The sequence below is a fragment of the Urocitellus parryii genome, chromosome 5 (assembly GCF_045843805.1).
Source record: "Urocitellus parryii isolate mUroPar1 chromosome 5, mUroPar1.hap1, whole genome shotgun sequence".
Classification (NCBI taxonomy): domain Eukaryota; kingdom Metazoa; phylum Chordata; class Mammalia; order Rodentia; family Sciuridae; genus Urocitellus; species Urocitellus parryii.
In genome coordinates this window covers 64,168,560-64,191,712 of record NC_135535.1, presented here as the reverse complement: position 1 = coordinate 64,191,712, position 23,153 = coordinate 64,168,560, and the positions used below count along the sequence as shown (strand labels likewise).

General features: G+C 55.7%; 1 protein-coding gene across 1 annotated transcript; it reads right to left on the bottom strand.

Moving 5' to 3' along the window:
• Nucleotides 1–463: 463 nt before the first annotated feature.
• On the bottom strand, nt 464–22,536 carry Krt80 (keratin 80). The gene is made up of 9 exons (XM_026398797.2): nt 21,895–22,536; nt 16,781–16,989; nt 11,892–11,952; nt 11,509–11,604; nt 4,103–4,267; nt 3,538–3,663; nt 2,819–3,039; nt 2,313–2,368; nt 464–2,180 (listed from the first exon to the last, which is right to left on the bottom strand). The coding sequence occupies exons 1-9, from the start codon at nt 22,192–22,194 to the stop codon at nt 2,056–2,058; spliced, it is 1,359 nt and encodes a 452-aa protein (XP_026254582.1). The 5' UTR covers nt 22,195–22,536; the 3' UTR covers nt 464–2,055.
• Between the last annotated feature and the right edge of the window lie 617 nt (nt 22,537–23,153).

The window sequence follows — 23,153 nt, the reverse complement described above, 5'->3', positions numbered from 1 at the left end:
AGCCCCATCTGTGCTTGTTGAGGTGGCCTCCGTGTGCCTGGACAAACCAAGAAGTCTCGAAAGTGTGGATCAACATTATTCCAGTCCCCTTGTAATCTGGTGGACTTTTTCATGTCCAAGTCTGAAGGTATAGCTAGGACCCTGGACCCCTTTCTCTGTAATTGGAGAATTCATAAATCCCACGGTCAGCCTGACTGACCAGTGCCTGTCCTAGCCCAGGGGAGAGATAAAAACAGACACAAGCCTTTATCAATGGACAAATCTCAACACTTTATTCATCCCTTGGCAGGGAGAGGGGGCATTGGCCCAAGCTAGTCAGCCAGTTGGGTGGGGTGGCTGGGATATGTTTATCTAAAATCCAGAGAGTACATACAGCACTGCTCATGCAGAAACAGGAAGGGAAGCAATAAGTTAAAAGCTACATAAGTTATGAAAAAATAATATATATTTCGTATATCTCATATCCCCACTGAGGATTTGCTCCCTTGGAAACGAATAAATAGCCCGAGAGAAAGCAGCAGCGAGCACCCTCTTTGGGGACTTCAGGGATGAGTACATATAGCTGAGTTCCTGCTGACCAGGCTTGGAAGACCATCAGCGCCCCCCACAGGCCTGGAGGACCTTGAGGCCTAGGAGGGGCTGAGACCCTAAGGCACCCTGTCCTGGGAGATGAGAGGAGAGGCAGGCTAGAAGAGGAGGTGAGGTGAGGGTGAGTAGAGGAGGGGAGGAGAGAAGGTGGCTTGTGAAGTAGGAAGCTGCAGCTGGCAGGGTCCCCTGCAAACCCTAAAGGTGAGGCCAAGAGAAAGAAACCGGGCTGCTCCTGCCCACCCCAGATGTTGTGGGCTGCACTGTTTTCTCTTTGGTGGAGCTGTTTGAAGACTGTCATTGGGGCACCCCAGCCTGACCTCAAGGACTCCGAGAGGCTCCCAGACCTGCCTGGATTGTACCTCCTTCATGGCCCGATGGAGGCAGGCAGAGTGGGCATGGGGAGAAGAAGGGTCCAGGGGGGAAGAAGGATCCAGAGGGGGGAAAATGAAAGAGCTAGAAGCCCACAGGTGTGTGGTGTCCTGGGTTCCTCAGGGAATGCAAAAGAGAGGAGGGCCAGACTGGCCCAGTGGAGAGAATAGGGACCCGAGAAGTGGGATTCCTGGGAAATGAGCCATGGCAGGGGTGGGGCTACGGGTCTCCAGGGCCTTTGCACCAGAGCCAGGGTGGAGGTGGGAGAGAACTGGGCTGGGGGCAGAGAACTCAGATCCCAGGCCCTGTGGGGAGCCCTGGAATGACAGGGAGGTGAAGAGAGGGTCTAGTTCTCCTGCCTCAGGTCAGACTGCCATCTGGCTTCTGCTCCCAGGAAGCTGGCCATGGCCAGCAGAGCTTCTGGAATGGCTGGGGGTGGGGGTGGGGGAGTTCTGCCTATGCTCTCCTGAGAGGGACCAGAGAGAAAAGGGTTCAGGCCTCTGACCTCCAGGGCCTCCTCCCTCCACTCCCTAATACTGTCAGGTGTCTGGGAGCCCAAGTGCAGGAGAGCCAGGGGGTCCTCAGCATCCCACCTCTGCAGGGACTCCAGATACAGATAGGGCCTGAGTGGCCCTCTCAGCTCAGCCCAGAGCCTGGGCTGGCGGTGAGGGCAGCAGCCTCTGTTCTGAGATGGCGGCAAGGCAAGGCAAGGCTGGAGAGAGGAGTTGGGGGCAAGCACTGGACAAGGGACTTGAAGCACCTGGGCCTGAGCCCTGCACTGGAGGAGGAGCCTCAGAGGAGCAAGGAGGAGGACACAAACTGACCCCAAGTTCCAGTTTACCCAGCCAGGAAAACCTGTGGCCAGAAGGTGGGAAGGGGGACTGTGAGACATTGGCAGGGCGTGGAGCTGGGGATGCTCCACTCCACCCCAGCAACCCTCGAGAAGGCCGCCTCTGGCTGGAACCCTTCTCCTTTCTGTTCAGCATCCTGGTCTCATCTCCCCTTCCAACCTGGAGGCTCCAAGCTGCTTTCTTGAGTCCAGCTTAAGTCCCACCTGCTGCAGTGGGAGTGACCTGAGACTCCTGGGGTCCAGCTGTCTTAATCTGAGGCCTCAGACTCCTGGGAGAGGTACTTTTCTGACATTTCAGTGATTTTGATCACGGGCCCTCTGCGGTTCTTCTTCTTCCGGAAGGAGCCCTTGGAGTGGAGTGACTTGGAGGCAGCTATACGGGACACAAGGGGTGGGGGAGGGGAGGTGCTGGAGGTTTGGGAGCCACTTAAACAATGCCTTTAGGGTCATGATCCCCTGCACCCTGTGCCTCCCCACCATGGGTTCTTGGGGCAGGTGGACTCACCAACTCTAGGCCTGGATTGCACAGCACTGACCACGGTGGCTGAGGGCAAGTCCATTCTGTGTGGGAGGACATGGGGGTATGTGAAGGGAGATGTGGCTTTAGTTCCCTTGGGATTGGGGACCTCGGGACTGGTAAGTGGAGGGGATTCTTGGTTGTCACTTGCAGCCTTGGATTTGCCCTATGGTATGACCCTGGCCTGCCGGCTCTCTTTGCTTGTCCCCTCTTTCTTCTGTATACATGGCTAATCTTCCTGAGCACTTGTTGACAGGCATTTGCAGGCATCCTCACGTTAACCCTCCCTACTGCAGGAGAGCCATGTTTATAATCAGCCCAGTTTTCAGATGGGAAATTTGAGAATTTAATTAATTGGACTGAGATCCCAGTAACTAGCTCAAGCTGGTCTGGAACCCAGGCTTGCCAGGCTCAGTGTGTCCTGCTGGAGGGGAGGCTGGCTCTGCCTGGCCTGGGCCTCCCTCAGCCCTCCCTCTCTCCAGCCCTGTCCTCACCGGCTCTCCTCGCCCTCCACCAGCTTGCGGTAGGTGGCGATCTCGATGTCCAGGGCCAGCTTGGTGTTCATCAGCTCCTGGTACTCGCGCAGCTGCCGCGCCATGTCCTGCTTGGCCTGCTGCAGGGCCCCCTCCAGTTGAGCCAGCTTGGCCTTGGCATCCTGGAAGGCCAGCTCTCCCTGCTCCTCGGCTGCCTTGATGTTCTCCTCCAGTTTCAGGCACTGCATGCAGGACAGAGGGAGGGAGTTGGTGGACACAGAGGGAGGGAGGGAGCTGGCCGGGGCCGGGAGTCACCTCTGTCCTCAATGGCCTGTGTGTTCTGTGTGTGGGGCTAAGCAAGGTCATTTCTGGGTGTGGTAGCGCTTGCAGTGCAACAAGAGGGTGTTCAGTGAGAGCTAAAAAGGCCTTCTTCTAGGGTCAGAAGAGCTGCCTACAGGGTGGCACTTGCTCTGATGGCTTATCCTGGTTAGAAGCTGGGACTTAGGCTTCCAATCCCTTCTCTCTGATTGGTTGGTGAGGGATCTAGGGGTGGGCCCTGGGTGTGCACTCAGGTTGCCCTCCTCTCCCATATGGCAGGCTGGGAAACCACAGAGGCATAGAGGCGACCTGCTCAGGGTCACTCATTTAGGTCTTGCATGTACTGAGCGTGTATGAGTGTGACCATGTGTCTCCCCGCTTTCCTCCCTGCTCCCACCCGCAGGGGTCCTGCAGATACTCACGTGGCTCTTGACAGAGAGGATCTGGGACCGGAGCTTCTGGATGCGCACATTGAGATCAGCGATCTCGCAGCGGCTGCTCTGGAGGCTGTTCCCAAACTCTGCCGAGCGGGCGGCTTGCTCTTCTAGCTGGAAGGGGATGGAGGAAGTCATGTGAGGGGTCGTTCACTGTGGCCCTCCCAGCACCCCTCACCCTCATCCCCATCTCTCAGTCCTCCTCTGCAGCCCTACTTCATGCCTGACTCCCTCCTGCCCCACCATGTGCCTCTGGGTGGCCTCTGCTGGGCCACTCTTGGTGAACCCCAATAGCTGTCCCTGCCTCTGGCCTGGTGCTGCTGGGGGACAGCACCACCAATGACCTCCAGGAGGCCACAGACCATGGCCTTCCCTCCTGGCCACTCCTCAGGGGCTGGCAGCTCCCATACCTGCTGTGAAATGCCCACCCATGCCTGCCCCACACGTCCCCACTGCGCTCTCGGAGAACCTGAGGATCTGGAGCTGAAAGTGAGCTCAGCCGTCTCCTAGGGTCCAGAGGGAGCCATCCCGCCCCACGTGGTCAGCCCCCAACCTGGCTGCGTGAGTACGCCTCGGCCTCCTCCAGGCTGCGGGCTGCGATGGCGTCATACTGGGCCTTCACCTCCTCCACGATGCCGCTCAGGTCGATGTGGCAGCGACTGTCCATGCCAACGGTCACTGACACATCCTTCACTTGGGCTGCCAGGTCCTTCATCTCCTGGCAGGGCACAGATGTGGAGGGCTCAGGGCTGGTGGGGAGGGCACGAGGCCCCTTAGCCACCCACAGTCCCTTCGTCCCCAGAGGCAATGGAGAGGGAGGCTGTTCCCCTCCAGTCTCCCTGGAGAGATCATTGAAAGAGACCCTCTCCCCAGCTCACTGCCCTCGGCCCACCTATGTAAAATGCTCCCTCTCTGAGCCGAGGAGAGGGCCCGGGAGGGGCTGGTGGTTCTAGAGGCCTTATTCCCTGTCTACCCACCATCTGCCCAGTTGCTCTCTCCCTGGCTGGGACACCCTCCTCCTGGCTGATGGGGAAAAGGCCCAGGAAGCCGTGCTCCAGACTGGCAGCTGAGGCAGGTCCCTCTGCTTGCTGTTTTGTCACCATGCTCTGTGGCAAGCAGTTCTGCATGCCCCTACCCTGGTCCTCACTGGGTGAGAAGCTCCCTGAGAACCGGGCAGAGCCAAGTTCACCTCTGGAACCCCACGTCTGGCAAGGGTTCTTGAACGCATGAGGGAATGGAGGATGGGGAGGGGCAGGGTGAGGCTAGAAGTGGGCCAATCTGCCCTCGCCATCGCCTGACCTCTTTGAAAATGGGCCCAGCCTGTGAAAGGTGTTGCTGTGACTTTACAGTCCCACCAGAGGCTCACTGCCCGCTCCCCCTCTGGCTGAGGAAGCTGGCCCTAAAGCATGACAATATTTTGATCTCCTTCTGGTCTCCAGAGCCCTCTGGAAATGGCAAAACCCACCACTTCCCTGAGGCTCACCCCAGGCCAGACAGTGCTGAGTGCTCTCCCATACCCTCCTGGGTCACGGAGGAGGACAGCGGGTGGTGGAGACGGCTGAGAGGGGCACACAGGGACCTAGGGCTCTGTCCTTGTTGTTCCTATTCTGCTTTCATGAAGGGGCAAGGCCTGGAGCAGAAGCCTTCTTTGGTGTCTTCCTGGGCCCAGGCCGGCTTTCTATGGCCCTGGCCTGCCAGCCTCAGGCTCAGGGGTGCATAGGGAAGCAAATGGGAACAGGGGTCTGCACAGAGGTTGCAAGGTGTCACCCTGAGCCTGGGCTGCTTCCCCTGGGACACTGAACAACAGGCTGGGCTTGGCAGGGCCTCAGTGTGGGAGGGAGGAGTGGGGGTGTGTAAACAGAGCATCGCAACCAGCATGTGCAGAGGGTGGGAGTCAGTTGGCCAAAGGGCCTCAGGGAGGCAGGGAGTTGCCAGGCAGAAGGGGGAATGGCGCTGGGCTCATTGCAGGCATGGGTCATGGGCCCACAGTCTACCCTTGACCTCTACTTCAGTCATCACATTTCAGTCAGTATTCCCAACCCGCTGATGGCCTCAAAAATATTTAAAACTCTGAATCAGGATCCAAACAAGGTCTGTACCTTGCCATTGGTCCACATGACCCCAAGTTTCTTTCTTTCTTTTTTGGTACTAGGAATTGAACTCAGGGGCTCTCAAACTACTGAGCCACATCCCCAGTCCTTTCTTGTATTTTATTTACAGACAGGGTCTCGCTGAGTTGCTTAGTGCCTCTCTAAGTTGCTGAGGCTGGTTTTGAACTCTTGATCCTCCTGCCTCCTGAGCCACTGGGATTACAGGTGTGCGCCACCGCACTTGGTTCCCAAGTTTCTTTTAACCTACTAACACCCATCCATTTCTCTGTTTCCTTGTAATTTTTCTTATTGGAACAGGATTGTCTGCCTTGAGACTGTTCCCCACAGTCTGGATTTTTCTAATTGTACCTGTGACCATGTTTGACATGTCCCCCACTTTGTATTAGCAGCTGGATCTGGAGGTTGGCTCTGGTCCAGGCTCAGCCATTTAGCCTATGGTTGCATTCTGACCTTGGAACCTGACTTTTGGAACCCCACCTTTCCATTATGGTTAAGTTATGGTGGATCCTCTGGCTTCTGTCCCTGTCGGGGGCTGATACTTCCAATCCATGACTTGTATCTTGGGGTTGTATCTAGGGATTAAGTATCTAGATACATGACTTATATCTAGGGACTAAGTAGATTCAGACAGGTTATATGGGCAGCCATGAAGGACACCCTTTCCATCTGCTCACCTGCCATCTCTGCCCACCAGCACCTCCTGGTGACAAGGAGGGACTCCTGGAAAAGATAGCTTAGGTGGTGGCAGTCATTGTGAAGACCCTCTCGGGTATCCTGCCTTTGTCCTGGGGCTAGCAGGATCCTGAGCTCAGTGGCTAGCTGCCCTTTGGGGTCTCCTGCTGAGGGGTTTTGGTTGGTCTTCCAATAAACTTAACAGAAGTCTCTGGGCAGAGGCAGGCTAAGAGGCCAGGCCAGAACAAGGCTGAAAGTCACTGCAGACCCATGCTGCCCCTCTACTGCCCCTCTACTGCTCAGTATTCTTGTAACATGTCCTTTGTTTTTTGAGATGGGGCCTCCTTATGTTGCCCAGGGTAGCCTTGAACACCTGGGCCCAAGCGATCCTCCTGCCTCAGTCTCCTGAGTAGCTGGAACTCCAGGTATAGACCATTGGGCCCAGCTATCCCCCAACACTTCTGACATGGAATCATCATGTTGGCAGGCGTGCCTAAGGGAAGATGGAGTTCCTTGGTAGAAGCAAAATGAAGGTCAGTGAGCAGGGGATCCTGGATAGAGCCCCAGCAGCACTTCCAGACCAGGACCAATTTGCCTTTTGATGTGGCTCAGAAAAAGGCCAGGCCACAGGACTGGGTTGGTGGTTCAGAGGTAGAGAGCTTTCCTAGCATGCGTGAGGCACTGGGTTCGATCCTCAGCACCACATAAAAATAAATAAAGGTATGTGTCCACCCACAAGTAAAAAATAAATGTTTAAACAAACAAACAAAAAACAGCCAGGCCACTTCCAAGAGATGCTTTAGGGGACTGCCCTGTCAGGGAGAAGGGATCTGCAAATCACAGCTGATAGAACAGCCTCAGAGCCTTTCTGGAAAGAGGCAGGCTTGGCAGGAGTGTGGTAAACGGAAGTAGGAAATGGAGTCAGAATATCTGAAGACCTGTCCAGACATGCTGGCCCCTGCCAAGAGCAGAAGGTATAACAATGCTTGCCTCTGTGGTGTGAAGGTGCCACCTTGGGATGGGCCCCCAGCACCACAAAGTTGGCAAGAATTAAGCCAAGGTACAGGTTAGGGCCTGAGAAGACTACTGTATGTATGTGACCACCCTCAGAGGGTTTCCCACTGCAGGCTAGATGGTGACACTCATGGGGTAACTTAGTGCTGATTAGCAAAATGTAGCACTTAAGCACACTGGACTCTGAATACTACCACCTCTTATTAATTAGGTAACCCTGGTCAAGTTTTTAAACCTCTCCGAGTCTCCGTTTTTTGTCTGTGAAATGGGTATATAATTATAGAACTGAAACCAGCTAACGTTTATTAAATGTTTGCCATGTGCCAGGTACTGTTCTAAGTTCTTTAGGATCTATTAAAAAATAAATCCTTACGACAGCCTGGAGGGGTAGTGCTATTCTTCTTCCTATTTTAATGATGGAGATGTTGAGGCAGAGAGTGAGATTAAGACAATCTGGTCTGATTCACCTGCCATGTTTACTATGCCAGGATTCAAGTCCAAGCCGCTCTAAAATCTGTGCTTACTTAATCATTAGCCCTCATTCAGACTTGCTGGAGAGGATTAACTGAGATTAAGTCGGGAAAGCTCAAAACACAATACCTGGGCTGTAGTAGGTGCTCAATAGATAGCAACTGCAGAGTCTATTGCTGTAACTGGTAAAGGTGACAGAGCTGAACAACAGGTCCAGGGGCAAAGCAGCCTATGCCTGGAGTGGCCACCCTGCCCATGCCATTTATACAGTACTGTTCCTTCTGCAGGGATCTACCTGCTGGGAGGGGAGCCTGGCTGCAGGAGGTTGTCAACAGATTCCACAGTTAATCTCTCTGGAACCATAGCTCATGGGTGGGGCAGGCAGTGATCATGCTGGATGGATCCAAGTCCCCAGTGCACAAGGGAGCTGGAATGTTCTTCCAGAGCTGAGCAGAATGTGGACTTCTGCCAGCCCAGGGTCCTCTCACCCTGCCAGCTCTTGTCCCTGGAGGGGAGGGGCAGAGGGTGCAGAGAAGGCTGCAGTGTGCAGATGAGGCCCTGAGCAGATCATGTCATGGGATCCTGCCCTGGGCTGGGAAGGTTTTTGCAGGTGTCCCTGTGTTGGGGGAGGGGAAGGCTGCTTTCTGGGGTATGGGATAGGCCTGGACAGCAATGCTTTTCTTTTTTAAAATTTTTGTAATATTTATTTTTTAGTTTTCGGTTGTTTGTGGTGCTGAGGAGCGAACCTGGGCCGCACGCATGCCAGAGGAGCACGCTACCGCTTGAGCCACATCCCCAGCCCAGTAATGCTTTTCTGATCTGATACAAACTAGAATGGCCGGCCTTCTGGGGATACTCGGGTGCTGCCATGTTTTTCTGTAGCTGGCACGTGCCTGTGCTTAGACTTGCTCTGTCCAGCCTGTCATAGGTGGTGCTGAGCACTGGAATGTGGCTAGTATAAACTGAGATAGACTATAATTGTAAAAAATGCACCAGATGTTGAATATTTAGTAGGAGACAAAGGATATAAGATAGCCCACTATTTTTTATATTGATTACAGATTGAAATAATCATATTTTGGCTATATTGGGTTGAAATACTATTAAAATTTTTTTGTTTCTTTTTAAAAAAATGTGGCCACTAGAAAACTTAGATATGGATCCTCTTCTAGTTCTGTTAGTGCTGTCTAGAGACCCACTGGGGTGGGGAATCTTTTTGGCAAATGGTCAGTGTTTTCCTCCTCACACTCAAGTGGAAAAGGGAGGGAAACACAGAACTTGTACCCCAAAGTCAACTTGCTACCTTGCTGCTTCCCAAAGTGACAATAACTGCTATCCAGTTGCCCCTCTCTATCCACGGGTTCCACATCTGAGGATTCGACCAACCATGGATGGAAAAATTGAACAGGTACAGACTTTTTTCCTGGCCATTATTCTCTAAAACAATACAGCGGAGCAACTACTATTGACACAGCACTGACATAGTATTATGTCTCCTAAGCAATCTAGGAATGGAAGGCTGTGGAAGGATGTGTTGTTATGTGCAGATGCTATGCCATGTTAAATGAAGAACTGAGTGTCCAGGGGCTGGGGATGTGCCTAGATCCTGGAACCAATTCCCTGAGGACACTGAGGGGCAGCTGTGATTCATGGTCACCTTCACTGCAGTCCCTGCTCCACAGCAGTCTTCTCACGGTACAAACGGCACCCAACCCCCTGCACTGCCCCACCCCAGTGCCCATCACACTCAGATAAGGTCAAACTCTGTCTCAGAGTCCAAGACCCTGGATGAGCCCACCTGCTGGTTCTCCCTGACTCCTGGTTCCCACTCTGCCCTTCTGCTGTGACCACAGTGACTTCCTTCTCTCCCTTTAGTCACGAGCTCACTCCTGCCTTAGAGACTTCACACAGCTCTTCCACTGGTGTGGACCTTCCTGTCATTGGGTCTTGGCTTGATTGTACCTCCTCAGAGAGGGCCCCTGGCCACAGCTCTGAAGGTCCTCTCCCCCAGCACTGTTGAGTCACCAGCTTCTTGGCAACCTGCCCTTAATGCCCTCCTGAGTGATCTCCCCTAGGGGCTTGTTCTTTTGCATGTCACCTGTCTCCTCTGACCTAGGTGGAGCCCTCCTGGTGAGGAGGGACTTCCCTGTCTTGCTCAGGCTGTGGGGGTAATGCTGGCGCCCAGTCGGCATGCCACAAATGCTTGTCTAATGGACAAGTGGGCTTAGCCCGCAGCACAACTCCACTACTGCTCAGTTACTCTTCCATTTTGCAGATGAGGATCCTGAGGCACAGAGAGGAGAAACAGGACGCTCACAGTTACAGAAGTGGTAAGCAAGGCTGAGTCAGGATCGGGGCCTTGCTTAGGCTTGAACAGGGAGCTTGCTGAGAGCAGGGGTGAACAAAAATTTGGAAATGCTGGCTGATGCCTGCCAGGCCCGCACCAGCCAGCAGAGTTTGGGCAAAGGGGCTCTCAGCCAACTTCTCAAGCCAGCTGGTGGGAGCCCTGCTCAGTCCCACAGGGCTTGCCGTGGCTGGGCAGGGCTCCCCTGGATAGGACACTTGCAGGGCTCTGATATGGGTGGGCCTGCAAGGGCTACCTTCCTGCTGCTCCCAAGGGAGATGGTATTCTCTCTGCTGTGCTACGTGCCATGGGAACAAACAGGTCTCAGTCCCACAGAGGCCCCAGGGGGCATGGAACCTGCTGGAAGGAACCGGGCCCATGCACAGATACAAGATCTCACTTCCTTGTCCACAGGATGAGGCCATGAAGCTGTGGTCAGCAGCCCATGGGGTCCACAGCAGAACATTCTGATTGTGGTGGTGACTTTGATCTCTGCTCTGATCTTAACTTGAGTGCCACAGCTTGGCATCAGCAATGTGTGGCACCCAGTCTGCAGAGCCCTGTCAACCCCAGAAGTAATTCTGCCCACTCTTAGCTCAACCAAAGACACTCGTGGAAGGGCCTGTTGGTGCAGAAGTGTTACCTCTATAACTCAGACCCCTGAAAGAGGGGAGCTGGAGAGGAGGAACCCTGCAGGCACCGTGCAGAGGAGGGGCAGCATCGGGGAGCCGGCAGCAGGGCCATCTGATGACTGGACTGGCAGCACCAGGGGCCTTGCTGGACCACTGTCCACTCAGGCTTAGCTGAGGACTCAGGATATAAACGAGAATGTATTCTAGAGGCTCCTTCATCTGCACTGGTTGGATCATCTTTGTTCTGGCAGAAGCCAACTGTGAGTCCTCCCTGTTTAGCCCCAAAGGGGGAAGGTGAAATGCAAACCTAACAGAGCTAGAACTGGGGGTCCTTGTGGTTTAGGCTGCAGGGATTAAAGAGAGAGCAGTCCAAGTGGAAATGTTATTTGAGGGCCCTGGATTGAGGCCAGCCTCCTGATCTTTGCCCGAAGCATCTGGTCCCCATACCTTTGACACTCCGGCACACAGAGAAATAAGGTTTTCCCTGAGAGAGGGGCTTTGGGGCACCTACCCATGTTCCATGAAACGAGTGGCAAGGAGACATGTAGGACGATTGACATCAGGACAGGAAGGAGCATGGGACATTGTTATGTCTGTGGTTGGACCTCACGGCTGTCGGAGGCTCCCTACCTCTGGATGTCCTCCCATTCCCTGCACCCCTTGCCCGCGGCACTCGGCTCTTAGCTTGGCAGGATGTGGGCCCCTTCTCACTCACCTGTTCGTAGATGGTTCTCATCAGCTCCACGAAGCTCTGTAGGCCTTTTAACTTGGTTTCCAGTTCAGTCCGTCGAAGACACTCAGCATCCAGGTCCTGGGGTTGGGAGCAGCGGTGAGAGATGGAGAGGTGCTGGGGTTCCAGGCAGGACTGGGTAGGGGAACTTAGCTTCCTGGGTGAGAGTGTGGGGAGGTGATTCCCAGAGGAGATCTGGCTCAGAGCTTGGGTAAAGGGGCCCAGTGGGGACTAGAGTATCTCTCTGTCTGTCCCTGGGTCCTGGGACTTAAGCCCTTGGGGGCTTTGTTTGGGCACAGAGGTGATGCTGAGGGAAAGAGGGTGGGGGCCCATGAGGAAGGAGCCCTGGGGCGGGCTGGGCAGGCTACCTTCTTCAGCTGGACAAAGGTGAACTCCAGGTCTGTACGCTTGGAGGTCTCGTCCTCATACCTGCGAGGGGGTGGTGGGGAGGGAGGAACTGCTTAACTGAATGTGGCGAGAGCTTGGGGTTGGTTGATTCCCTTTGGATGGGGCTCAGGGCCTCACCCTACTCAGTGCCTGTGCCAATTAGAAAAGCAGCCCATCCTTTGGGTGTCTTCTGTGACATGTCCCCACCTTCCTGGGACTACTCAGTTTTTTCCCACTAGCTCCTGTCCCTTCCTGGTTCTGCTGCATGATCACCTCCTCCAGGAAGCCTCTCTTGACTGTAGCCCTTTCTCATGCCCAGAGAATCTCAGGTTCAGACAAGCTGTGCTTCAGGATGGAGTCCCCAGGCTCCCGCTCACAGCTCCCTCTCTCCCACCTCTGCTCCCTCCCTCCAGCCCCACCCTTCTTCCCTCTGCTTTTTGAGACAGTGGGAGGCCATCATGTTCCCTCCAAAGGGAGGATGGAAAGAGGGTATTTTTGGACAAGGAACTCCCCCACCCCCACTTGGCAGCTTCCTCGTCTAGGGGTGTCTGTGCAGTGGCCGACAGCACCAGAGCTCTCTTCTCTGTCAAGGCCAACTCATGTTGGCAACAAGAATCACATTACAAATGAGTGTGGTGGCACATGCCTATAATCCCATCAGTTTGGGAGGCTGAGGCAGGAGGATCACAAGTTCAAAGCCAGCCTCAGCAAAAGTGAGGCACTAAGCAACTCAGTGAGACCCTGTCTCTAAATAAAATACAAATAGGCCTGGGGATGTGGCTCAGGGTTGAGTGCCCCTGAATTCAATACCTGGTACCAAAAAAAAAAAAAAAAAAAAATCCTATTGCTCCAGGGGACAGGATTCTTCCATCCCTGACCTGACCCTCTTCCTCCAATCAAGATGTTTGTCTTGGCCATCTGGGTTGGTAGTGTCTGCTGACAGCCCCTGCTGGCCCTAGCATACACAGGATTATGTGGCTTCTTCCATCTTCCCTCCCCTCTAGGGAAAGCCTGAATCAGGGGCAGCTCTCAGTTCAGCCACCTGCCACCTGCCCCAGTCCCTGACCTCGTAGCCAGGATGGTGTTATCCATGGCCTGTGACTGCTGGCTGGACCTGCCACCCCGCCATGCCTTCCTGTTCACCAGCCACCCGGGGAGCTGAGGAGAGTGGACCTCAGGGTGGTGAGGACCCACAGGGCACTTAGGTCTCTGGATCTCAGGGTGCTGAGTGCACAGGCTGTCCCTGGCCATGCCTTAGCTTCCAAGAATCTGTGAGAAGCTCTAGGATGTAGGTCACAGGGGCTGGGCAGAGATGTGGGCCAGGATAACAAATGTCCACAAACACCCTGACGAGAGACGGGTATGACTGGTGCCCTGGGCCACCTCCTTCCTGTGCTGGGTGCCGGCTACAGCCTCCCCTATGACCCTCAGAGCCCCAGCTTGGGAGGTCCTATGGGTCATTTTTTTGTGTGTGTGGTGCTAGGGAATGAACCCAGGCCCTGTGCATGCAGGGCAAGCACTCTACCAACTGAGCTGCATCCCCAGCCCCCTATGGTTCCCATTTGACAGATGAAGAAACAGGCTCAGAGAAGGGCTGGGGGTGCTGGCTAAGCAGGGGATCAAGTCCTGGCTTCCCTGATGACTTGCTGTGTGGCCTTGGGTAGGCTACTGTGTGTGTGCCTTAGTCATGATAATGGAGATGTTGTGAAGACCCAAAAGGTTAGGACACAGTGTTCCCAGCAGAGCCTGGCACTCAAGAAACTCCAAGGCTTGGCCCCTCCGTCTTGGTCTCTCCCATCCTCAGACAGAAGCCTCCAGAAGCCTCACTGTGGAACCAGAGTGGCTCTGCAGACCTCTGGCAGATCATCAGGGATGGGCTAACTTGAACAGGCTTCCCCCTGAAATCTGGGGGAGTCTGAGGACCTCCAAGGCCTGGGGGTGCTGAGCCCTCCCCCATCCTTTCTGGGTAGCAAAGTCCTGCCTGCCTAGGGGCAGGATATGGGGGACAGCAGTCTTGGGGGGCCCAGGTATCTCACCCCTCTCTGCCCTTTCCTTCCTCCCCACCAGAGGTCCCCATCATCCACCCTCTGACCTTCACCTGTCCCATGAAGTCATTCCTATTGCTTGGAGCCTGCTGACTTATTTGTTTACTGTGTCCCTTGAAAAACCTTAGGAGGGGATCTTAGGCCTTGGACTGGGAGCACTGGGTCTCATCCGCCTCCCACCCCCTTGAAGATGTCCTTGCTGGGGGAGTTGGGAGGTAATGGGTATTTCCAGGCCATTCCTTGCAGATCTGCCAATAGAGGCCACCAAGGACCCTGGAGAACATATACAGGGGAGTATAGTGACTATCTTGCCAGAGAAGGACACAGGAAGTATGGGAACCTGAGGAGACTCCTCATGGCCTGTTGCCTAGGCTGGGCTTGCCCTGGCCCTCCATGGCCTGGCCAGGGGAGGCTGCTGGCACAGCAGGTGCACTGGGCTGAGGCCAGACACTGGGTTCCTGTCTGAGGCTAGTTCCTAGTCCCCCTGAGGCTATCGCTGGGTCATCCCCAGTCTGTCTGAATTAGAGAGAAAGGGGGTGTGTGACCCACCTCAGCTCTCACAGCCTGATGCTCAACTGATCTCAGCCCCTCAGTGGCCTGCTCTTGTCATTAAGCAGCTTGCACAACTGTAGGCGGTGTCCCTGAGTCACTTACTGTGTGGGCTTGGGCAAGTCGCTTCCCCTTGCTGGGCCTTGGCTTTGTCCTTAGCAAATAGAAAAGTTAGATGATCCAATCTTTGGGGTCCCTGCTACCTCCAGGCCCTTGAAAGTCTCTCTCCCCACAGAGGCTTAGGTGACACCTTATCCCCAATTTCACCCTATTTCTCTGCCAGTCTGCCAGCTCCCAGCTCCCAAACCCGTTCTCAGGCTTGTCACACCTGCACCCCTCTCCCCGGTAACTTGTTTATTTCTGGGAGCAAGGCTGATCTCATCGCCTGGAGAGGCCAGGCACAGCCCCTCCCTGCTAGGGCTCCACCTGGCGTCGCCTGCCTCCTGGAGGCCCCAGGCTCTGCACAGCTAGGCTGCAGCTCCCTGGCTCTGGCCTGCAGACCCAGGAACCTTGCCACCAGACCCAGTTTTCTCCTCTGCCTACTGAAGTGGGTTCTCTATCCAGAGAGGGAACAAGAAGAAGCCCTGAGCCTAATCTGTAAGTCAGACAGCAGGCGGATGGAAACAAGGCAGCGGGCCAGGCAGGGGCTGAGCCAGATGAAAACAACGGGTGGTGTTTGTACAGGACTCCCAGCTCCACCGTGCTCCCACAGACACCATCTGGCTGGGCTGCTGGGAGAGCCTGTGCGTGGCAAGCGGAGTTGTGGGCTTAGCATGTGTGGCCACGTGCCTGAGGACAAACCCTGACCTCTCTGGGCCTCTGTTTGCTTCCTTATAAAAGGAGGAGCCAACACCCCCATCCAGCTCTGCCATTCTCTGATCCTTTGAAGGTCAGAGACCAGTGAAATGGGTGGTGGATTCTGGAAACTGCCATGGCTCCATCAGATGCTGGGCAGTTGGACAGTTCAGAATGGGCTATCAGATACCTGGGAGGGTAAGGCTCCAGGAGAGGCCCGGATTCCTGGCTTCCTGGACAGGCTGCCTCCCCACTAGCCCTGCCAGGATGGCTGCTCCAGAGAATGCAGGCCTGGCCACCAATTGACAGGACTTAGGGCTGGGCTGCGCTGGAGGGAGGGGGATGGGGGTCCAGCCGTACTCCATCCTTCCCTCACCTTGACTGGGGGGACCTCAGAAAGAGACAAGACCCAAGTTTAGGGGTACAGGAACATAGCCTGTCTGCTCTGCCTCAGCCTCCTTGTTCCTAAAGCCCTGCCCTTGATCTGGTCAGAGGGGGTCACCTGTCCACTAAGTCACCCAAGCGCCTATTCTGTCCTCCTAGACCACAGGCAGAAACTGGCTCTAGGCCAATTCAGTTCAGCAGCAAACCCATGTCAAGCTCTGAGCTGGGGACTTCAGACTTCAAGGGCATGGAAAGCTGCCCTCATTATTTCCACACACCACGCTGACCTCTTGTCCGCCTCTGCCTGGCCTCAGGTTGGAATCAACCACCATCATTCCCATTTCACAGAGGAGGAAACTGAGGTTCAGGCATTAAGCCACTTGCTCAAGGTCACAAAGCTCGTGAGGGTGGGGGAGGGGATTAATGGCCCACAGGGTCTAAAGGCCAGGACTGGGCCATAACCATTGGGAAGTACCGCCCACCCACTGTGGGTTAGCCTGTCTGTCTGTCCCACTAGGTTGCCGAAACATCTTGCAGGTGGGGACTGTGTTTACTTCCCCCATTCTGGGGCCACCCTGATGCCTGGCAAGTGTGACCTGTAGGGGATTGCATTTTTATTAAAATAAAACCCACCTTTCTGTCTCCTGCCTGTGCCTGGCTGCTTCCCCTCGTTTTTTTTCCATCCTACTGAGATCAAAATCCAAAGCCACACCCAAGCGGAAAGTCAGCTGTCCCACCTCAGTTTGGTGTGGGGGCCCAGGCAAGCGTGTTTGCAAGGTGCACATAGGGGCTGCTCAGGCCAGGGCTGAGGGTTGTGGTAGTACCCAGGGACCAGAAAGCACAGGGTCCAGCTGTGATCCAGCGCAAGAATGGCCTTGCTGTCAGGATCACCACGGGGGCGGGGTGTGTGTGTGTGTGTGTGTGGCTGCAGGGTCACTGCTGCATCCCTAGTATTTATAATGGCACCTGGCACGCGTGAGGCCCTCCATCAGTATGAATGTCTCCTAACTTTCTTTCCCCTTTCTCTGGCTTGAGTACGGCTTGGTCCCCACCCTCAGTCCCTGCCCATGGCTTCCCTAGGGTGCGCCGGGTCCTACCTGATTCGAAACTCCTCCACCTTCTCCAGCACCTGCAGCAGGTTGGCCTCTAGCTGTCCCCGCTCCTGGCTCACTTTGCGCAGCTCCTCCTGCAGCCGCCCCTGGTACGCCTCGTAGTGGTGCCCCAGGTCGAAGGTGCCGGAGTCCTGGCCCTGCAGGAAGCTCCAGCGGGTCTCCAGCAGCTGGTTGCGCTGTTCCAGAGCCTGTACCTGGGAGGACAGGAGAGAGAAGAGCGGGCTAGGGCGGGGCCCATCTGGGGTGCCCCTGGGCCCCAGGGGGGCTTCCCGAGGAGGAAGTGGTGGTTCATCTGCCGCCGGCATCCACTCGGGCTGCTGAAGCATTCAGAGCGGCACCTCCAGTGACTGATTGTTCCAGCTACAGATGCTGAGATAAGAGAGAATCGAGGTGGAGCCAATTAGCAGAGGCTTCCTAGGGCAGGGCGCTTAGATGAGGGAGGGGGAGCCAGCGCCTGCTGGGGGACTTCCTGGGCTGGCTTCTGCCTTCAGTTCCAGCCCGGTTGGCCTTGAGGATAAAGACCCCGAGGACTCTCAAGCTCCGGCTCCTACTACGGGGGCTCCTGTGCTCCATGACCCACAGCCGGGCCACCAGCAGGCTGTCAGAGTCCCTCCCCTGGTCCAGCCCAGCCTGGCCTGGGGCTTCCTCTGACCTCTTCTTTGCCCTGCTGCCCTCTCTGGGCTCAGCCGGTCTTGGCACTCTCCTGCCCACAGCCCCAGCCCTGCCTGCGCCGCTCCTCCCCGTGGGTGCTCCAGGCAGTCCACCTGCAGGAAGCCCCCTCCCTCCGGCAGGACCTTAGTTTATCTGCTTCTCCTCTGTCCTGGCCACCTGTCAGCCTGGGATGGTCCCAGGACCTGGGTAGGCCACTGTGGTGGGAGGGATGCTCCTGGACCGTGGGCTGTGTTTTGTCATGAGGACACGGTGACTGGTGGGCCAGTGACGCTCTGTATGAACACAGGCAAGCAGCTGGGTCCCTCCCACCCGTGCTGGAGCGGCTGGCCTGGCAGGGAGAGCTGCCAGCAGCCTTTCGGCTCAGCTGATCTGTATTCTTCATTTACAGGGGGTGACTTGTCACAGAGTGATTGATGGTCAACCTTTCCCGACAGGCCCCACTACTGGCTGCTGCCCACCCGGACCTTTGGGGGCTCCCTTTGCCTCCTCTCTGGCCACCCTGTGTACCTCCCCAGGTTTCCTGTTTCTTCCTGAGAGGCCTGGATGACCTTGGCAAGCCCCCTTTGAACTTCACAGCAGGTAACAGCTGCAGGAGGACTGAGAGATGGCATTTGAGAGCTGCCTAGCTCCCATCTGTACTGGTAGGTTCTGCCTAAGCCTACTGCACGCTGTAGCTATAGCTAAACAGGTTCAGTAGGGATGGAGGTCAAGAGGGTTCTGCCCTGCTTTGTGTGTGTGAGAGGACGCGCTGGGGGGGAGGTATCTGCTCACCCCACCTTCCCTCCGTTTTGACAAGCAAGAGTCCCATGTTGACACTGAGGGTGGGGTGGGAAGAGAGATGTGAGGTTCCTTCCTCCACCCACGAACAATAGAAAACCTTCACACCAGGAAGTTCTTCCCTTAGTCTAACCCCAGTGCTCTGTGCTTCACCTCTATTCTGCTGAGAGAGAGAGTGGCTGGCCAGTCCAGCCTGAGGGCACTTGTGGTTTTAGGGGATTAGGGGTAGCCTTCTGTCTCCCACTGTCCTTGGGAGAGTCTCTTGTTGTCTCAGTGGGTGGGGCTGGAATCTCACCTCCCACCCAGGTCCCTCTCCACAGAAAGGCTCCTCCCTCTAGGAACAAAGGCCTCCAGAGCGCCCTCAGAGGTGCCAGTCTTTCCACGCCCTCCCTCTGCTCTCATCCTCCTCTCTGCTCTGGCTGAGCCCCCGCCTTTAGATCATACAGGAGCTCCGAGAGCCAATGTCTGTCTCATCTGCCTCCCCATTTTTTTTAAAAAATATTTTTTTAATGGTAGATGGACACCATACCTTGATTTTATTTATTTATGTGTGGTGCTGACGATGGAACCCAGGGCCTCACACATCCACGGAGCCCCAGCCCTGGCCCCCTGCCGCCCCATTTGGTAGACAAGGAAACCCAGGGCACAGGCTGTGGGGAGAGATGTTCTAGGGGGCACCGAGCAGCCTAAGCTGGAGCTCCTGCTGGTGCGGGGGACTGCCGTGGGGGAGGGCCACCTCGGGGGCTTCTGGTCCCCAAGCCCATAGGGCAGCACCTCTGGGGGAGGCAGGTCCTATTCCTCTGGGGAGGGCATCTAGTCCCCTGCCTTCAATCAAGGAGACCCTGAGTGCTGGTCTCTGTTCTGCACTCAGACAGGGGGATGACTCCAGGGACTTCCCGTGGTCACTTAGGCCAGGGGAAGATATGGTCCCCTTTCCACTGGGTCCAGGCATCTCACCACTGCTCTCCATGGCCTCCTTCCCCCAGCCTCAGACAGTCCTTCTCTTGTCTACTCTGCCTCTCTTGCGCATGTGTGGAGCTATGAGGCCCAGCAGCAGCCCCTGCTGGGTGTGGACGCTGCCCTCTCTCCCTCACTCCTCTTGTTGCTACTTCTCAGCTCCCTGTCTCATGATGGGACCTTGCTAGTCCCTCCACTGGCAGGAGCTCAGGGCTACCTAGAGAGTAGAGCAGTATTGAGCCGTGGAATACAAAGCACAGAGAGGGTAAGTGGCTTACCCAAGGAAACACAGCTAACAAAGGGAAGAAACAACACTGCTTCAGGGCTTCTCTGCCAACCTGGAAGTCTACCTGACCCCCTACTCCTGCAGCACTCTGGTCTCTCTTTATGCCTCAGAGGGACTGGAAGGGGTGTGGAGTGGGTATCCCTTTTCCATCTCTTGGCTCCGAGCCCTCATCCTTTCACTGATCACAGCATCTTGGGAGGGGCTCTCCCTCCTCTGTTCTCCAGGGAGTGAGTTCTAGGAGCTCCCTGGGCTAGGCCCATTTTATTTGATTTTTAGAATTTAACAGTTACAAAGCACTTGCCATGTGTCAAGTGTGTTCTAACTGCTTCTCGAAAATTATCTCATTTGGTGGACAAGCCCATTCCACTGAAGTGCATTGAGGCACAGAGAGGTTAAGTAACGTGTCTGCTCTGGCTGATGACGCAGCTGGCCAGCTGTGGGGCCAGGATTTACACCTACTACGGTGCTCCACATTTCCCTCTCTTAATTGCTGCTGCATGTGCTAGAGCCCTCCCAGCCATTACTAGGGCTCCCTAGGGCAGAGTCCCAGCAACCAGGGACCCTAAACCTGGCACCTCTATCTCCCTTCATCCTGCAGGAAGGACACCCCATCTCCTAACCCTTGAGGGTTGGGAGGCTCTGTTTCTGCTAAAGATCTCTGAGGGCATTGCCCTGGCCCTAAGGGCCCCTCCTGATGCCTACACTCATTTGCTCTCACCCTGTCCCCATGCAGAGGCACAGGGTGACCTCAGCACTGGCACTGGAGGGAGAAAAGACATTTGAGGGAGAAAAGCCACCCAACTTAGCCAAATTACATAGTCAGCTAAGCATTCCTTTTAAGGGATTAACTGGAGACCTGCCTCCTCCCCAGGGCAGAGGCTCTCTGAGGAAAGTCAGCCAGCAGCAGGGGCTCTGTGTACCCAGGGGTGTGGGAAGGGAGGTTTTGCCTTGGTAGATGGCTCTTTCCTCTCCACTGACCCCCCCTCTGGGCATCCAGATGTGGACCAAAAAACTCTGCTATAGGAACACGAATGGAGGAAGACAGGATTCCCACCTCAGAGACCCCTGGTTCTGTCTCATCAACCTGCATTCAAATCTAAACTGTACCATTTGCTGGTTGCTTGACCTTGGGCCAGTACTTTGACCTTCTCTGGCCCTTAGTTTCCTCATCTATCAGTTGGGGAAATAACAGCCACTGCTGTGTGGGTTCAATGTCGCTGCATTGCCAAGTACCCACTGAGGGCCTCGCACTAGCAGATGTTCCATGCATGCTACTGTTTTCCCTGCGCCCCTTTCTGCAAGCTCCCATCTTATGGGGACAACTGGCCTGTGCAGAAGAACACAGAGTCAGAACCATGATGAGGGAAAGGACTGAGCTGAAGCAAAAGGCTGTTTTTTTTTTTCTTCTTCTTTTTTTAAACTGGGAGGATCAGAGAGATAGTTTTCCTCATCTGTGAAATGGGCATAAAATGATCTTCTTTTAGAGGGTTTTGAGGGAAATAGAGATGCATATGTAAAGCACCCAGCACAATGCCCAGCGCAGAGGGCATCAGTGCAGCTGTGGATATTGTGATGGTTATTCTTGGGCAGCGCAGGAGGGAGCAGAGTTGGGAGGACTGGTCAGAAGTTTCTTGGAGATGAGTAATAGCAGATTTGGGAGGTAAACAAGACTTCCTGTGGAACTCCTTTGCTCTGGGGGCAGAGATGGGTATGAGGACCCTAAACCAGCTATGGACGGTGGAGTCTAGGAAATGGGGAGAGTGGTATGGGGGACTGGCCCCTTCTACCCAGTTGGCTGCCTGCTGGCTGCCTACTTCTGACCCGAGGCATCCGTTCCTGCATTCCTATCTCCTGACTACCCAAGCTGCATCTCCCCTCCCGCGCGGCCCCAGCAGCAGCCTCCTTCCGGCAGATCCACACACCCCTGCCAGCTCTTCTGATTGGGGAAGCTAAGCAGAGTTGCGTTGAGAGAGATGCCGCAGGCCCAGAGGCTTGAGGGATGGACAAGAGTAGGACCTTCGGAGGTCATCTCCACGGTCCACTTGCCTGGAGGACGGCAGACCACGCCTCCACGAGCCTCCCAGGGAGGAGGCATTCCCTTGGTCAAGCTCAGGGCTCCTCTCTAGTTTGCTACGGGGGAAGGATGACCCCAGGCCACGAGCATGTTCTTATCCGGACATCGTCAGAGGCCATCCTGAAGTCCCTTTGCCCCCCGACTCCGGGATGGACCAGGACCTCCCTCCCTTTGTCCCTGCTCGGAGTTCGCCCGCTGCGTTAGCAATGCTGCCTCCCCATTGGCTGGGGGCAGGGGCGGGGCATGATGTCCAACTCGGGGGAAATAGAGCTCCGCCTCCTGCCCAGGCCTGGCGGTCCTTGGCTTTTGGTACCCCCTCCTGCTTCTGCTCACCTTGCCAATCAGGGAGGCAAATTTGTCATTGAGGACCTTCATCTCCTCCTTCTCCTGGTTCTTCTGCTGCTGGATGGCTGGGTCCACTTTGAGGTCCAGGGGCACCAGCAGGCTGGGGTTCACGGTCACCTTCGGGATGGTGCCAGCTGGCCAGCAGCCTGTGAGGCTTCGGGAGCTGAAGCCTGGCACAGGGGGCCCGCAGCTGCCCCATCCTGACGTTCCAGGCCGGGGGCTGCCCGCTGGGGTCACCTCACAGCCGCTGAGGCTGCTGAAACCAACCACGCAGGACTGGCAGGCCATGGTGGCCCCCCGGCCTGGGAGCGGGAGGGCCCAGGGATGAGCGAGTGAGCCTCGGGGTGGAGGAGGGCGGCAGGCGGCTGCCTCCTGTCGCAGCCAGGGCAGGCTGGGGACTGAGGTGCAAACACCTGTCGCACAGTGCTCATTACCTGCGGGAGGGCGGGACGCCTTCAGCCCGACCAACCTGTTAGATGACGTGTTGCTCTTGCTCCTCCCCCGCCACCACCACGCTGCGCTCTCTCCCCAGCCCGGGATGTGCCTGGCTGAGAGGGCTGGTCCTGGCCAAGGGAGCAGGACCTGGCCTGGGGAGGGGGGCAGGCTGGCTGGCTGGGTTGGGAGTGGGGAAGCAGCATGAAGAAGGTTTAATAGGAAGGAGAGAGAGAGAGAGAGAGAGAGAGAGAGAGAGAGAGAGAGAGAGAGAGAGAGAGAGAGAGAGACTGTCACCACCGAGCTCATGCATACCTAAGGGCTGACGTAACTGGGCTCACATACTTCTGGAAAAGATGAGGCAAGCGCTGCTGCCAGAGCTCCCTAGTGTAGGGCAGCTGTCCTGGGCACCATGCCAGCCTGGCATCAGAAAACAGCACCTTTATTATTTATATTATTTTTTTCTAGCTGCCAAAGAGCCTCCCTGGTTTATCTTTCTCCCTTCCTTCCTGTCTTTGCTCATTACTGAGGACCTGCTAAGTGTACCCCTCTGTCTTGGGGCTGGAGGAAGAGATAGTCAAGGCCAGAGTCCTTGGCTTTGGGAAAGTTCGATTGGGTTCAAGACATCTTGGCTGCTCACTTCTCTTGGAACCTTGGGCCTGTTACTTGATTTTGTCCTCATTTGTAAATTGTGGATGAAAAGCCAGGTTGTGGGAAGGTCATCCTAGGCAGAGCCCTGGGTGGCCGCAGTACAGGGTGCTCATAGCCGAGACAGCCCGCTTCAGGGCCCAGGGCTGTGAGAACACTTCCCTGCT